This window comes from Mercenaria mercenaria, unplaced genomic scaffold, assembly GCF_021730395.1.
Source record: "Mercenaria mercenaria strain notata unplaced genomic scaffold, MADL_Memer_1 contig_3007, whole genome shotgun sequence".
NCBI lineage: Eukaryota > Metazoa > Mollusca > Bivalvia > Venerida > Veneridae > Mercenaria > Mercenaria mercenaria.
The window spans coordinates 13,786-32,069 of NW_026461107.1; the positions used below are offsets into that span (position 1 = coordinate 13,786).

An 18,284-nucleotide genomic window follows, 5' to 3' on the forward strand; every position below is an offset into this window, starting at 1 on the left:
TGCATAATATTTGTATCGAATCTGACGTGATTTTGATTCGAAACATGTTAAGTTAATTTTGACTATATATTCCATTGACATTTTATATGAAATTGTATGTCATATGTATGTTATGCAAAGGAAAATAAAGTTGGAGTGATGTATATAAATGTGAAGCATACAACTACACCTGATATTCAGACCCAGATATGTTTAATATCCCTATCGGAAACAAAAGAGAAATAATTATGTTGACACAGAAAAACAGATAGGTCCAAGGGGAAGAACTCTGTTAGGCTTAGACAATAAGCTTACTGTGTCCCGGAGTACTTTGAAAGTTGCACATATTTCTTTTTATCCTAGCTTTCAAGTATTGTACAAAGCAGTCAAACATAATTGAATATTGTTCTAAAAGGCTTGTACTTTGGGGCATTCCCAAATTTCGTGTAATAAATGTTGATTCTACTGAAGCGTTAAAGGAACATCAGACGCTAATACATTTTAATACCCTACGGCTACAGAAAGCATATCTGTTTCAATTTCACGTAAAACGATTTGTCTCTTTTATGAGGTGTTTAATTCATTACCATTTCATATATGATAAATGAAATATATAGTTTATCTTGTATGTACTCATGTATCTGTGTATGTGTATAAATAATTATATTGAATATATGTTCATGGATACGTGTTTATCACGACTAATAGTCTATATTCCAAAATGAATGCGTGTCCACGTATATTTCCGTTAGTTATACTTCGGTTAGCAGCATGTCTTAAGAAAAATATCCCGTTGGAGCATAGGTATGAATGTGATTGCAATGACGCATTTACTTTCTATCAGACGACTTCAGGCAACAGCTGAACATAAGAACAGCTGTGAATAAAATTATTGTTATGATTTACATTATCAATGCTCTGAAATCCAACATCTGACACTTGTCGCATCCGTGAATCTACATATGCACATCTGTGTATCCGCCTATATACAGCTCTTACTCCACACAATCACATCTTTAACTCCGCCCTTCTCTAACTCCGCCTTTGCACTAATTATCTTCGTCATCGCTATATCCCGCCTCCAGTGCCTCTTTGTTCGCTTTATTTTTACTGAGTAAGTTTGAGATAAAAACCGCGCCTAGCACGGCCGCCTTAGGTACACTATGGTGACTCTGTTGACTTGTCTGTAAAGCAGAAATAATATCATTTTAATGATATATTACATATGTAGTTAACTTGACCTACAACATAGATACAATTTTTCAGGCTTATTCATATATTTTAACGTAACTTTGTTTGGTATGAATGGCTTGATAATGGTATACATCTGACTTTGATATACCTTCTAGCATTAATGTAGTTTATTAGTGTTATTGTAATTTGTTGTTTAGCTGTTGTTGTTGTTGTTGTTGTTGTTGTGGGGCCTCCGTGGCCGAGTGGTTAAGGTTGCTGACTTTAAATCACTTACCCCTCATCGATGTGGGTTCGAGCCTCACTCAGGGCTTTGAATTCTTCATGTGAGGAAACCATCCAGCTGGCTTACTGAAGGTCGGTGGTTCTACCCAGGTTCCCGCTCGTGGTGAAATAATGCACGGAGGGGCACCTGGGGTCTTCCTCCACCATCAAAACTGGAAAGTTGCCATATGACCAATAGTTGTGTCGGTGCGACGTTAAACCCAACAAAATAAATAATAAATAAATTGTTGTTGTTGTTGTTGTTCTTGTTAAAAAATGGTATTTCATGTGATGTGAGTTTGTTGCGAACTATACAACTTTTCCCCATCAACCTTTGTAGTTTTATTTGGCTCTAGACCATTCCCTACCCATCCCCTTGCCCAAGCAATTCATTACACATAATGTGTAAATATGTATGCACAAGTTCGTGCAAAATGACTGATATGGGCAAAGTGGTGTTATTTTATGTATAAATGTTAGAGCATTTCATACATATATCTGTAACATTAACTGTTTTAACTCACAAAATAACATTTTAAACATTTATTTTACCCAAAATATTTTTCTTTTGGAAACTTAAACCTATATACACCGGCCGAATGTTATGATAAAATTTACAGAATATCCGGACAATTCATTTTTGGTGAAATTCTACGGCAAATTCATATTAATAAAATTTGTAAGAACATCTTTTGGAAGCATAGATTGCAACCAATCTTATATTGAAACAAACAAACATCCTCTGTATAATTATATCGTAAAATATAGTACCGTGCTTCGCTTGCTTCCCTTTGTTCCTGGGTTGGAGCCCGGCTCGTTTTTGTTGGAAGATTTAGGAGTCATTTTCTTATCTGACGTCTCTGCAGTGGGAGGTTTATACAAGGGCTCCATATTTCCGGCGGGAATCCTTTGACCAGGTCTTGTTCCAATGTCGTACAACATAACTTGCTTTGTAACTGTAAAATAGGTGACGTTATTAGATCGTATGACAGTTAGATGCGATTGTTAAGGTGAATAAAGAAAATAGCCAGAAGAGTTACAGCATACTGCTGCACGTGCTTTCTTGATACCAAAGAGATGGCATTCAAGGTTTTGAAAAGTCCTAACATGTGCATACGTTACACATTTCTGTTTCTTATCTAAGCACATTGTTTATCAGCATCTAATAAGTTATATGTTTATTCTTGAAAAGGTTTGTATCCGTTAATATACAACGCACATATGAATACATACAAAAGGAACATTCAAATGGTTACTCATACTATTTTTTATTTCCCCTGTTATTGAAACTAGTTTTGTTTAGCATCATTTCAAAAACATCACGATGGATACGCTAGCTTTTGATAGTTTTAAAGCACTCTCCTGAGGTTATTGAAATCTTTCCATAGGAAACAAATAGAAAAGAGAGTCAAAAACATTTAATCGGATCAACAGGATGATATTGTCATACTGAGAGATCAAACTCGGAATGTGGGCGGGGGGGGGGGGGGGGGGGGGGGGGGGGGGGAGAAGGTTATAGCGTTCCTCGGACGGAAACGTTTAATTTGATAGAAGTTTGTTATAAACACCATAAGTGATGAACATAAGCTCTACCTGGATCATAAAATTTTCCTTGAAAAGTTCTTGATGCTCCTATGACAGGGCCTGTCGGAAGTGACTGTCTGCTCGCCGTTGTCCGTCTGCTTACATCATCGTCATATCCGCTATCTATAGATTCCGCCTTTTTCGCGGACTTCTTTCCGGATTTCTCAGTTTTTCCAGATTTTGCAGTCCGTGCTGAGCGCTTTGTGTCCTGTCTGCGATGGAAGTGTGAAGTGTGTTCTTTGTGTACGCTAAAATAAAAAGGTCTGCTATACATTTTGTATTCATAATGACAATGTTAGATGTATTCCTATTGCATCTTATACAGAAGAATGTATTAAATAAAATCTGTGAAAATAATCTTTGGAAGCATAGAACGCAACCAACCAACATAAAAGCAGACTCGGTTTGAATGAGTTTATTCATGAGAGGTACTGAAATGTGCAGTACTTCTCACGCCCCATAGCACCAACTTTTTGTTTGTTCTCCATGATCTCAAAGAACCAAAAATTATAACAACAAAGTAGGGAGAGACTTTTTACAACCGCCACACGGCACTTAAAGACCTCTGTTGTAATAGTTACTAAAATCTGTGAAAAGATCCTTTGGAAGCATAGAATGCAACCAAGCAACATAATAGCAGACTCAGTTTGATTGAGTCTGTTCATGAGAGGTAATGAAATGTGCCCCTAGCATCAGCCTAAGTGGACTTCTAATACATCTTATGAAGTTCGAAGGTCATAGGCCCAAGCGCTCTCAACTAATTAATCCTTGGGGTACTGTCTTAAAAAGTACACCAACGCCTGACCACTTGGTATTTGACGACTGTAAACCCAAAAAATGCTCCACATAACGTATCAAGGCAACTGTGACATTGACCTATTTAACTCAAAATCATTACGGGTCATCAGTTTAACACATGTAATAATTCTATCAAGTTAGAAGTAGTAGATCCAAGTTTTCTTTAGTTATTAAAAGCAGAACTTCGAGTCAATTTCAAATATTGAGGTCAATGTGACCTTCTCATCCATTTAATATCGATGGTCATTTACTGATGATTGTCGGAGGCAGCATATCAAAGGGTTCTTCAGGTTTTTCAGTCTTGCTGTGACCTTACCCTTTGACCAAATATTCTACCGACCGACAGACAAACAGACAGACAATAGGCAAACCAATATACTTCTTTTTTTTTTTCGAAGGGCCTTATTAAATAACTATTGTGTGAGTAATACATATGAAAATAAGTTTATACACCACTTCTTTCTAGTCATCAAACAACTCTAAATTCTTTAAATTTGCGGTAATTCTGGGGTCTTCACTAATGTCTTCTGAGCAAGAAACTATCAATGATGTAGACGTAGAGGACATGAAATAGAGCGCATTACCTTTTCGGAACGCGTTAAACTATAACATTATCATCTAAATGTTAAAAATGAATTAACATTACAGATTCTGAATCTGTTTATGAATATATACGTAAAATTTACACAGTCTTACCTGTGTAACACCAGTCCTCTTTGTTTGTGCAGTGAGCTGCCTCGAAGCCGGAAGTGACGGTAACGACTCTGGAACACTTTCACTGTATTTTGTAAAATCACTGTAATGCGACCGGAAGCTCTGACTACTCGGTGGCAGTGAAGGTGTTTGTGGATAACCTATTTCGGGTAATCTGAACGGAATATAGTCTTCATCTTCTTCATCTTCATCAGAATCATATTCTTCACTGTCATATTCACTATCCTCATCGTCGTCATCATTATCATCTTCCTCTTCAGCTCGCGTCTTATTTGTTTTAGCAGTTTTTGGAGTTTCCGCCTTGCGACCGCTCGCAGTAGTTGCTTCCGTGTCATCGTCATCCTCGTCGTCCTCATCCTCGTCCTATTCTTCTTCGCATCGGATCTTCACCAAACTTGCTGACAATGTTTGCGGGCATTACATCTCGGCTAATTTCGATAACCAGCCAAACTGTACCAGGCACTCTTTGATTATAGTCATTGAATTACTCGAAAAACGAGAAATTAAGCCTTGTCCGCTCTTTTAAGTCAAACAGTTTTCACCCGATCTTCACCAAACTTACTGACAATGTTTGTGGGCATAATATCTCAGCCAAGTATTATTACCACCCAAATCGCAAAATGGCTGTTGTAGGGAGGTTGCACCATATACTTTTTTTAATGATGATACGCAGAAAAAACAACATTCAATGAATTACGTATATTACGTATGAAGTGAAATAAATATAGAACAAAAAGGTTATTTAAGGTCTAACATTGTTCTGTATAAAATATATTTGCACTCATACCAAGCTGTGATAAACTAGAAAAGGCAGGAATACAATATTCAGTGAAACATTTTTAATTTAAACTATTATTATAGTAAGATAAAATAGATATAGAATAAAAAGGTTATTTAACATTGTACTGTACAATACGAGATATATTTGGACTAGCGGCTCGTCCAATATGGTTTTCTTAGCTGGGTACTCGTCCAAATATATCTCCGTATTGTACAGAACAATGTTAAATAACCTAATAATATTGGACAGTTTATTTGATATTGGACTGCACGAGGAAAATGAATAGTCACAATCAATTTACTCGTGTAGTCCAATATTTAGCAATACTTGAATTCCATACAAATACATTACTGTAACCCACTGAAAGCAGTCCAATATTATAACACAGTAATGATAATAAAAAAGAAAATTAATACATGTATTAAAACAAATTTATATATATAGATGCCTAATCAACATGGAAGTAATCGCAAAATATTTAAAATAACAGTATACATTTTTTGCATGCGTCGACGTAGTCTTACTCCCTAAATGACACCCTCCTAGAGCAACAATTTCCCTTGCAAAATATTGTGTAGGTTTCCAGTTTTAAGAATTGTGCAAAAATTTGATCCCTCTCTTCATAAAAATCAGTTTTATAAGACCAATGACGATAGTTCTGAGGGGCTGTACTGAAGCAGATTCCTGGATTTCGCGACGTGGGAGGGCCTATATATACGAGGAATCTTTCAAAATATGTGCCACACTTAATTTACCCATCATACAAAACCTTTTTACTATGACAAAACAATTACGTGAAATAAAAACTGACTTTTAAGATCGGTCGTAGAAATTTAGCGGTGTGCCGTAACCATGGAAACGGCTACAGAAGCTGGTAATCGCGGAAACTCAAAAAACTTTCTTGTGTCATATGTCAAAAGGTAATATTACTAGAAACTTTATTTTTTCAAATTTTCATTAAGTTATGAATACCTATTGTTTGCAATGATTATATTCTAAATATCTTATTAAATTTCTTCACTGTCGTCAGCATGTGTAATTTTAGTAATTAGAACGTGCATTCAGTTGTGAACCAAAAAGGTGCCTTTTTTAATCAGAAAATATTTTTCTGGACTTATTTACAACTAGATTTTATTGTTTATTTACGTCTCATCAATGTACATTCATATATGGAATGATATTTAGGTAAATATTACACAATGCCTGCTGACTGTTACAATTTACTCACTAACACTCCCATTGTGCTTACTGGTATTGTAATCATGCATGCTGGCACCTTTAACACGCTTGTTGACAATGATACCACGCTTGTTGACAATGATACCATGCTTGCTGACAATGATACCATGCGTGCTGGAAGTTACAACTTCTTTGCTGCTTAGACCCTGATGTCTATATCATAATTTCATTTGGCAAAATGACAGTGCCGTGTACCGTATTGGAATATTTCAACATGCCGGGACAGCATATAAGCAACATTGCACAGTTACAATGCTCACAGAAGAAAATACACGATGTGACCACACAATATGAAAGATGCAATCAGCCATTAAGCAAGTTGAAAGTAAGCATAATGCAAAGTGCAACATTACACGTCACGTTTTGATACCAGGGGGCGCAAGTTCGTAGTTTTCACGAAAGGTAACGGGAATATCCGGCCTATAACGGATTTTAGTTAGCTCTTGGCTAAACCATTTGCTATCGGTTATGTCCCTTTGTTTCAATTACCCCATTCCATAGCCCCCTGTTATCAAAATGTGACATATACTTTTGAAATTACATTATGCTTACTCCTATTTTGCCTAGTGCCTGATTACATTTTCCTTACTGGTTGATCACTTTGTGAATTTTGTTCTTGGATGCATTACAGATTAACCAGTATGACCATAGCATGTTGAAATATTCCAATACGGTACACGGCATTGTCATTTTGCCAAATGAAATTATGATATAGACATCAGGGTCTAAGCAGCAAAGAAGTTGTAACTTACAGCACGCATGGTATCATTGTCAGCAAGCATGGTATCATTGTCAACAAGCGTGGTATCATTGTCAACAAGCGTGTTAAGGGTGCCAGCATGCATGATTACTATACCAGTAAGCACAATGGGAGTGTCAGTGAGTAAATTGTAACAGTCAGCAGGCATTGTGTAATATTTACCTAAATATCATTCCATATACATATGATACAACATAAAACATCATAATTAATTAAAATATGAATCTATAAAACAGTACATTGCCACTCTAAGCAGAGTTATAAGAGACAATAATTATTCTGATATCATAGACATAATTCATTTACATTGACAAACATAGGTAAGCGTTTTAAAATAAAAATAAAAATAAAAGGAAAACACCACCACTAATCTGTTATAAAGAGGAAATGTCTTAAAAAACTGATAATAAAGTGAATTTATAAATGGGTGTTACTATGCTAGATAAAACAGGTACAAAACATTTTTTCTGTATTATTCTTAATCAATCATATATTACTGATTATTAAAAATATTTTAAAGGTAATCTAGATAAAAAACAACCTAACACTTAAGATTTCTACTAAGATAAAACTGGCTATATATTACAGGACTGTAAAAAGCCTTAAAATACAATGTTGGGATAAACTCTTAAGAATGACTGAAGAACTGGTATTTGCCAAAAGCATGATAATCAAAGGGTAATAATGCCTAGGAAAAACCAATATGTAATAACCAGCCCATAGAAGTCATTGCAAATTAATCAATATTCTACGACCCCCACCTCTCGTATTATGCAATTATGCCTGATTTTTTGCTTGAAAATTTTGTATAATGCGCATGCAATTAAAATTCTTAAAATTTTGATACGTCAGTTTAACATTATTTTATATATTAATGCAGAGGATTGCATGCCATATAGGCTAATAATTCGCTTCCTTTTTCAATACATATAGACAATGAAGTTAATCAATAATGCGTTAAATATCGGCTTGGAATATATAATGTATATTATATGAAAAACAACAAAGTTTATTTAATTAATTGTTGGAAAACATGTGGATAAATTATTTTTGTGACATTGCCTTTTGTTAGCTGTCAATATTGTATAGATACGCTTAACATATTATAATGCATGCATAAAATTGTTCCCCTTTTCGTTGATATTTTTACTATTACTGTTACGAAATCAAATATTTTAGTTTGATATTTCTATTTCTTTAATAATTAATCACTATACCGGACTTCTCTCCATAATTCAGCGGAACCATAATGGGAGTAAACTAGGTACAGCGGTTCTACCAAAGTGATGCTAATGTTCACGTGGAAAGAATGTACGATAAAATTTGCGAAACATTAATCATAATTTGCGTATTTGCTATTTTGGCGACGGGTCACTTATTGTTACTCTGTTGAAATCTCGTATTATGCAATAAACTTTTCGGAGATATCATCACCATTGGTATGTTATCAAATACGCTTCATATTTTGTATATAGCCCGGATGGAAAAAACCAAGGAAAATACGATGTTTTTGAAAGAGTATGTCTGTATTTCTTTCATGCACATTTGTAGTAGCAATATACATCCTCTGCATGCGGTTACGAAGAAAATACATATATTAAAGTGACAGTTTGCAAAAGGATCATGGTCAGTAAATGTTATCTTCAATAAGTCGCATATTTCTAGTTATTTTATATACAAAAACACTTTACAGTTTATTGACAAAATGAAAAACAAAATGAAATCCAAATGATCGTTTTACTATGATGACTTACATTCTAAACATTGAAAAACATACATATAACATAATCACGTTTTAAAAAGTATAGGACTATGTGTAAAGACGAATTTCAAGTGTTAATGAATAACTCCGGATGGCCAAACCCCGGATTCCCTCACCCCCACGCACTACCCCTTACTCAATTTGAGCAACTTGAATAAATCCTTGACGTCTCAGTGCTAGGATTAATGCTTTATTGCAACTCTGTACGACTGTTCCGGTACTTATCAATATGCACACTATTAGAATCAATTTGCTTTGAGTGAAAATACCGAAATGGTACAAGGTTACATTCTCCCTTTGTTTCATATAAACAATTAAATCTTGAGACCTCATTTTCAGTGCTTTACAGCATTTCAATGATATAAAACACATATATAGCCATTAAATATAACATATCTTCTTACCAAAAATGAAAATATATATATTTTGAGATGTTAGGTTACATATATTAAAAAAAATATCTGTCTGAAAAACATCACCAAATGAAAATACTCCCATGAAATTTGTCATTTAGCGATAACCCGTATAAATGTAGACATGGAAATTCACAGTGAAAGTGATCTAGATCTTTTCTCAATACAATAAGCAATACAGCTAAGCCAAAGCTATAACTGTCACATCCTTATCTGACTCGTATACAAGATCTCATCAACAACATGTAACTTCATTTTGAATTGCAAAAACAGATCATCTAACATCATCTTAAATGCATGGCGAACTTCTCTTTTAATAACATGGGACTCATTGTCCCTGCGCAGTTAGTGGGGACCGATGCGCTATGCTAACTGTTAAATGCTAAATAAGAAGTTGTTAATACTAAATGTCAATAGCTTAATGTTAATGTCACATACTTAATGCTAAATGCTACATACATAATACTATATGCCGTATATAAAGAAGAAAGCTCCTCAATCGTCTTTCTCACAGATGCAATGTCTCTTATGGAAGTTCTGATAAACAATAAAGCTCCACAGCTAGCCATGAGAATGCAGAGCATGAGTATAACCTGCAAAGTAGCACTTCAGTGGATTCCATCCCATTGTGGACTTGCAGACAATGAAGAGGCAGACAAACTGGCTAAGCTAGAAGCTCAGTCAACAAAACCTGTGAGTTACAAGGAGAAAGTCACCAAAAACAAGGCACTAACGAGACCAAGGGTAGAGGAAGATTCTTTTCATTTCCTTAGTTGGTCTGAACAAGTGATGCTGGTCAGGCTTCGCTCAGGGCACAACAAGCTCAATGCTCACATGTACAAAAAATACAGACTGGCACCATCGCAAACTTGTTCATGTGGTGAGGAAGATCAGACTGCGGAGCATATACTTCAGAGATGTAAAAGTCATGACCATGAGCGAACTGCGACTTGGCCGATAGATACCTCAATGCACCAGAAACTGTATGGAAGCATTGAGGATCTGCGGCAAACCACAAGTTTCATCTAGGCTACTTGTCTGACAGTGTAGTTGCAGTAGATCTATTCAACTAATGAATGTAACTTTTACTCATTTGAAAACAAAAATGTTCTGCCTGTCTAATTTAAAGCAATAACGTTGCAGATGTTACGGGGACATGGAACCGAAACATTTTGCTGTGAAATGTTTATTATCTAATAGACTAAGATATGTAACAGAGATAAAGTTATGTAACGAAGGGCAATGATTATATACTGATATATTCAGCTCTTTATTTCGATGAAAACATAGCAATGAGCATTTTGACATTTATTGTTTTAACAAAAAGGCATTTATCATTGATTGACAATTACCGTTCGAAAGCCAATATTTGAAATTAAGCAGTTCGTTTTCATTTTGCATTAATATTTTTGCAGTTACCATTGCGCATTGGCCTTCCATAGGCATATAGCATTTGGTATGTTGCATTTTATGTGAAGTATTTGGCATTTTGCATTAAGTAATTGGCATTTAGCATTAAGTGTTTGGTGTTTAGCATTAAGTTATTGGCATTTAGCATTAAATATTTGTCGTTTAACATATGGCAATATTCATGGCGCACCGGCCTTCAATACATATCAGATGCCATATGCCATATCCTTTGTGCTAAATGCCTATAATTATTGCCAAATGACAAAGCTACTCGTCAAATGCTTTAACTTTGTGAATTAATGATCTGTATCCCTTACACTAATGACTGTTACTTTTAATCACGTGAAAACATATGAAGTTCTATCAGCCTGATTTGAAGCAATAACATGTTCTAAAGGTTATGAGATGACATGATCGAAACTTTTCACTCTAAAATGTTAAGACATATTTTTAATAGAGACAAAGTTATGTTACAAAGGCCAATGACTATTTACAGGATGCATTTATACACTGATATATTCAGCTCTTTATCTGAATAAGAACTTAGCAATACGCATTTGGCATTTTTTGTTTCGTATTTGCGACTAACAATTATCATTTATTTAAGAAATAATAAATATGTCCATATATTTTATCAGTTAATAAAATATGGACAGGAGTTCGGATGCGTAATAATTAAATAAATAAATATTTAATATTCGCATCCGAACTCCTGCCCATATTTTATTAACTGATAAAATTATTGGAACATATTTATTATTTCGATTCTAACCACGCAAATTCTTCGCATTTTACAGGACTATATTTTAGCTCGATACGTCATCCAGTTGGTCATATGCTATTATAAAAACCTCCCCACGAATGGAAAGCGTTGCATAAAACGGAATTTTCAGTAAATTTTAATTAAAGTATTAAGTAGTTACTGCTGCGAAAATTTTATTTTCAATAACATTTAAGGTCGGATATAGAAATAGAAGTAAATACTTCATTCAAAATTTATATATGCAGTTTCTAAAAATAGTACACGTCACCTACATGGTGGCACTGAAACATACACGCCAGAACATTGCAGCATATAAACACGTAAACACTTGAGTCTGGAAGATTGGAACATGAATTATAATTTATTTACTGTCAAAGTAGACTCTTGTTGGCATTTGTGGGGTCTACAACGCAGAAATTGTAAACTACGCAAACGACCATATATAGATCTAGATGCACCGATGATGAAGTTGAAACTTACCGAGCTGAAACATTTTCTTACGGTAAAAATGTAAGCAGGTTATATAAACAAATAATATCATTTAGAAATTGTTTTGTTTGTTTGTTATTTTTTTTTCAGAAAATTTGATGTATTTTTATTACTTCTACTTTGCACTGAAAAAGTTGAGTAAATTTAGTCTGCATGCAGAATCTCACAGTCATGTTACAATCGTAGGGTGGAATGGAACAGCTATATTTTATCGTTGAATCATATATGTGAGATTTCGCTATATGTTTATATAGCAACTGTTGCGGATCGTGTTAGAATGTTTGACAACTACCATTTCACAGGCAATATTTGACATTAAGCATATAGCAAACAGCATTTTACAATAACTGTCATTTAGCATTTGGCAATTAGCATGGAACACCGGCTTTCCATAGCCTTCCATAGTACTTAATAAGTGTCATTTTGTTTTCAAAACATTTTGCATAAGGTGTTTGGCATTTAGCATTGATATCTGATATTTGGCAATTGACAAATAACATGACGCACCAGGTTTCCATATAAACATGAACATTAGCACCACTTTGGTAGAACCGCTCTACACACACTGGAAGTCTTTACTCTAGGCCTAGTTTACTCCCATTATTGTACCGCTGAATTATGGAGAGAAGTCCGGTAATATGATTAATCACTAAAGTGATAGAAATATGAAATCTAAAACACTTGAATTCGTAACAGTAATAGTAAAAATATCAACGAAAATGTTACATAAAAAACATAATTTATTCACGTGTTTTTCAACAGTTAATTTAATAAACATTTTTTTTTCATATTATATATGTTAAATATTCCAAGCCGAGATTCAACGAGTTATTCCCTAACTTCAATGTCCATGTGTATTGAAAAAGGAAGCGAATGAATAACGTATATGGCATGTAATCCGCAGCATTAATATATAAAATAATGTTAAACTGACGTTTCAAAATTTTTAGAATTTTAATTGCATTCGTATTATACAAAATTTTCAAGCCAAAAAATCAGGCATAGTTGTAATTAAGTCCAAAAAACATTTTCTGCTTAAAAAAGGCACCTTCTTGGTTCACAACTGAATGCACGTGCTAATTACTAAAATGCACGTGCTGACGACAATTAAGAAATTTAATAAGATATTTAGAATATAATCACTGCAAACAATAGGTATCTATAACTTAATAAAAATATGAAAAATCAAGTTTCTAATACCATTACTTTTTGAAATATGACAAAAGAAAGATTTTTAGTTTCTGCGATTACCAGCTTCAGTAGCCGTTTCCATGGTTACGGCACGCCGCTAAATTTCTACGACCTCGTTTAAAACCTCCATTTGTTGCCGAACTGTATTTTTATATAGGTGAAAAAGTTTTGTATGTTGGGTAAATTAAAATCCTTACGGAGGGCCTGTACACACGAAAGCTTCTTCAGTTACTACTAGTCATACAGTCCCAATTCCTCTATATTGAACGAAGCGGTTATCTATTGATAAACTACAGTGCTACAGTTAATTGAAAACAAATCAACCATAATGATTCGGTAGTGGTTGTTTTACGTTTAACTACCTTTTTAACATTATTTCAGTCACAAAAATAATAGTAATAATGACGAAAGTTGAGTGAATTATTGCATAGTCAATTTTTTATTATGTCACAATCTACATTTCCGAATTTATCCGTACATGGTAGAAAAAACAACTAAACTAATGATTAAACGTTTCTGAATGTTCATGTAAACGCCTGCAAATTATATTTTTGTTGTGGGTATCTTAGCATTAACTATAAGAATTATCTACCGTTATGTTCAGATTTCATGTTTATTTGAGTATAACATTCAATGTACCTTCAAAGCAAAATACTGTTGAAACACATTGTGGTTTATCTACGGAATGTCGGGCTAATTTCTAAATATACCATTCAAAACGATCAATACTTAAAACAAAAAAAAATTATCCAATACCCTAAATTTTCCGTCGAAAACCTTGGCGATATCCGTATTGAAAAAAAAACAACAACAAAAAAACACCAAAAAAAAAAACACAAGGTACTACAAAATATAAACGTTTATAGCACCGTACGTATAACAAATTGCCTTCATTTCTTGCGTCAGAAGCCAGTGCGAAGCATTTACTCACATTTGTTTAGACTGCCTATTTGAAAAGAAAAAACAAATCTGCAAATAAGGTGCCCCAGTTTTAAACACATGCACTAACATGAACCTTAGTTTTGTCGCAATGTTTTTGAATTTCGTACTCGTATATCCTATTTTATTTTATGCTTTCGGATGAAATACTGAGTTATAAGTGAAAAATATATTTAATCAATTCAAAGTGAAAAATATCAAATATATTTTTCAGTACTCCAGTTGGGACAACTTTAAATATATTTGCCCTTAGGGTGCCTCAGGCACTGTCAACCATTGCGATAATAACTTAAGTAAGAGTACTTTCTGTTACATAAATAAACTTATTATGGAAACCAAGTTTTCCTTAGTTTTTAATTTCAGCCTCGCTATGCGCCGTGTATTAACCAGCTAACAGAAACGAAAATAATATCATTTAGTATAGTTTGGACTTACCAGTATGTATCCGATAATATATTGAAAGCGTCTGTTCTGTGAGTCTTCTTGCACTAAATTTGAAGAATTTCAGGCATATTCATGTACAACTCAGCAAAAACTGTCATTGAACAAAAGTATATTGCCAGGCAGGTAAACAAATAACCCATTTTCTCATTTAGTGCACATGTCTGCAGCAGTCAACTTTCTCCAGCTGTCCGATTCCAACTAAGCTTCCAGTGAAACATTATCCGCATCCGCTATACCCTTGTTAATTTTAACACCAAGAAAGTGTTTCCTTGTACACGCTTAAATAGAGACTAGAACAAAACCACTTTACCCTTGCCATGAATTAAAATAAATCCAGTATTTGTTTCCTAAATGTTACAAAATTTCTTTGCTCGCTCCGCCACTCGTGAGAATCACCGAGAGAGGTACGTTCCAACGTAAGTCAAGTCTCAACGATGTCGTGTCGACAATTTTATCACGTGACCTCTCCCCACAGCTGATTTACACAGGAAAGTGTACTGATTTACATGTTTTGTGAAGAAAGGTAGGTTTTACGGGAAAGACAGATTTCATAGTGCAATCTGCAACATCTGTATGACTTGTTAAGACTAATAGCGAAAAATCTACTCTATATTACCTGCTAAAACTGAAACCGAAAGTAAAATTTAACTAGATATATTGATGAGCAATTACATACATGTACAATCAGTTAAATGTTGTCATTTGTAAATGCTTTGCTATATCTACATTTCAATCTACAAAATCTTGTCATATTCACTCGTTATAGCATATAAATGTACATATTTCATTTTGATACAAACTCTACAAGATTGTTGCAACGTCTCATCGATAAAAGAGTGTTACTGTTTCTCACTTACTGTGTTACCGACGGAGATTTCATTTGTTGAAGATAAAAACGTACGCACTGAACGCAAGATATGTGTAGAGACTAACAATTTTCAATCAGTTTACTAGGCAAGAGATGATAAAAAAGGTATTCCATTGTATAAAGCGCAAATATCTAACTGTATATTGGGAAAATTCATACAGACATCCACGTGTTCATGGCAAAATAATTGCCAAATGTTGCAAACGCAAGAAATCATTTTCAGATGTATACGACCTAAGTCATCACGCATTGTCAATTTATGAAGGTTTGAAAATGTTATGTGAATTTTGTAGCAAGCACTTCAACAACAGATTTACCCTGCAAAGATATGTTTAAACAGAGCATTCAAAACTACACATGTGAAATATGTGGACATCAGTTTTATGAAAAACTTTGTTATTTAAGGCATAAAGACAAACGCCTAGATTCAAGACCTTATGCGTGTAATAAATGTAGTAAAAGTTTCGGTTATAAGACAAGTCTTAACACGCACAATGAAACATTATACGGAGAAAAATGCATTTAAGTATGACACATGCGAAGCATATTTAACAGTAAAACTTCCTTAAATGACCATAGCAAGGGGAGACATGGTCCAAACACGTTGATATGCGCCATTGAGACATCCTTGATAAGGTTTTACTGGGGAAGCTTGATTATTTGTATCATTCCGTATCAGCATCTGTATTTAAAACCTAAGGAACCCCATTGCTTAGTTCAGACTTTGCACGTTAGAAGTTAAGTTTTGTAATAAATATTTGTTTGCATTGGTTTCACATATTTAAGCTTGCAATGTTTATATAACCTGGCACTGCGCTGCCATCAACTATTTTTTATCCCTTTTATCCTTTTTACCTCGATTATTCGAAGAATAAGGATTGCTGTTGTACTCGGCCTGTCGTCGGCGTTGGCATTGGGGTCGCCGTCTGTGTCGCCGTTGCATTCAAGTTTTATTGCAATCTTTAACTTTCACTATATCTTCTTAACCACTGCCCCTATTATCACCAAACTTAACGTAAGGGTATAGGAAAGGATTAGATATCGGGTCATTTAGAATTACATACCTTAAAGGTCAAGGACACTGGAAGCAAATATTTTAACAGTGTCGGCAAAAGTGTTTTGGGAAGCTTCTCAATTTTATTATCATTTTAACTGCTTTCCCTATCAATCTCAAACTTCACGTAAGATTTGATCTTGTTAAGGGGCAGACATTCGACAGTTTAGGGCCAGGTACCTCGCAGGTCATGATCTCTATGGTCTAAAATGTAACAGTGTTGGTTAAAGTTTAACAGCAAGTTTTTTAATTTAACTATATCTACTTCCTCTATAGTCATCAAATCTCTCATACCGATTGATTAAAAGTTTTATGGCGCACTGCTCAATTTAGCTAAGACGCATAATTTTTCCTTATACTGTTATCCATTACATCCACACGTCTAACGCCTACCCCCACTTCGAACGCTTACCAATCGTTCCTCTACCCCCACAAACCCCCGACTTCCCACTCATTACACCCCCGCTCCTCCCCTCGAAAAACAACACCACTTTTTTACGTACTTCACATTTCCTTACACTTACTATCCTGCACCCGCCCTACTCCAAGTGCTACTCATCCCGAACACGTAAACGTTTATGTTTATTTTTTACATTTCTCACATTTACTTATATCTTATCCTGATTGTAAGTATCTCTCATACACCCTGAATCCCGTCCCCAACCACTCTCTTCCCCACTATCTTCAGTTTTGTTGTCGTTTTCCATAACATCAAATATCTTACTGTAAATATTCTTTTTGGCATGTTCACTTTTAACAGTTTTCTTAAGGGACTATTAAAACTACTTTCCTTCGGCGAAAGACCTAGTTTTCTAGACTCATTGATATACACTGTCAAGGTGAGAGGCTACATTTATACCTTATTCATTATTATGGCACCTGGTACTGTGCCAAACAAAGAGTCACATTTAAGATTGGAATTCTGTAAAGGTAACATGAAATATATGATACTTTATTTATGATTTTAGTTGCAAATCTGTAACAATATTCCCAAAAACATCGATGAGAGCTGGTAACATATGATTGTGTCATCGTTCAGAGTTTGCAACGTATTCTGTTTGACTTCGTAACATTATAAAGAATATCTACGAGCTTTATTTTTAAATTACATACACAATAATGATTGTAAGATCACTACTGATACAACTAAACATCTCATCACATCTACACATACAATTGTCGGAAAATATAGGCGTTATGTATTGTTTTAAACTAACATCCATTTATTTAAATTGTAGTATACATGGTCTTATTGGGTGAAATATAAATCAACTGTTGGTATACTATGAGATCAATGGGTAACAAGGAAAGTTATCTGACCATGTCCGTTGCTGATGTTTGTTTGAAATCAAGAAATTGTTGTCATGTTGTAGGTATATGGAGCGGCACAGTAACATTATTGTTGAGATACCGTATCGTGTGTCGTTGATATTTTGCAACACGATATCGTTGAGACTTGACTTACGTTGGAACGTACCTCTCCCGGAGTGAGAATTGTACTTTCGAAGTTCACTCGATGATATAATATTGCCTATTCAGTACACGAGTTACACAGCTAATAGACCTTTATCACGGACACGGACATGGAAATGTAAATGTAAACTTACTCTGTACAGCGGTCAAATTTGAGGGGTTTTCTCA

General features: G+C 34.5%; 1 protein-coding gene across 1 annotated transcript; it reads right to left on the minus strand.

Moving 5' to 3' along the window:
- Positions 1-546: 546 nt before the first annotated feature.
- LOC128552656 (myelin transcription factor 1-like protein) lies at positions 547-5,659 on the minus strand. The gene is made up of 6 exons (XM_053533699.1): positions 5,639-5,659; positions 4,513-4,893; positions 3,824-3,840; positions 3,028-3,266; positions 2,206-2,390; positions 547-1,163 (listed from the first exon to the last, which is right to left on the minus strand). Exons 1-6 carry the CDS (start codon positions 5,657-5,659, stop codon positions 1,029-1,031), a joined length of 978 nt encoding a protein of 325 aa, XP_053389674.1. The 3' UTR covers positions 547-1,028.
- Between the last annotated feature and the right edge of the window lie 12,625 nt (positions 5,660-18,284).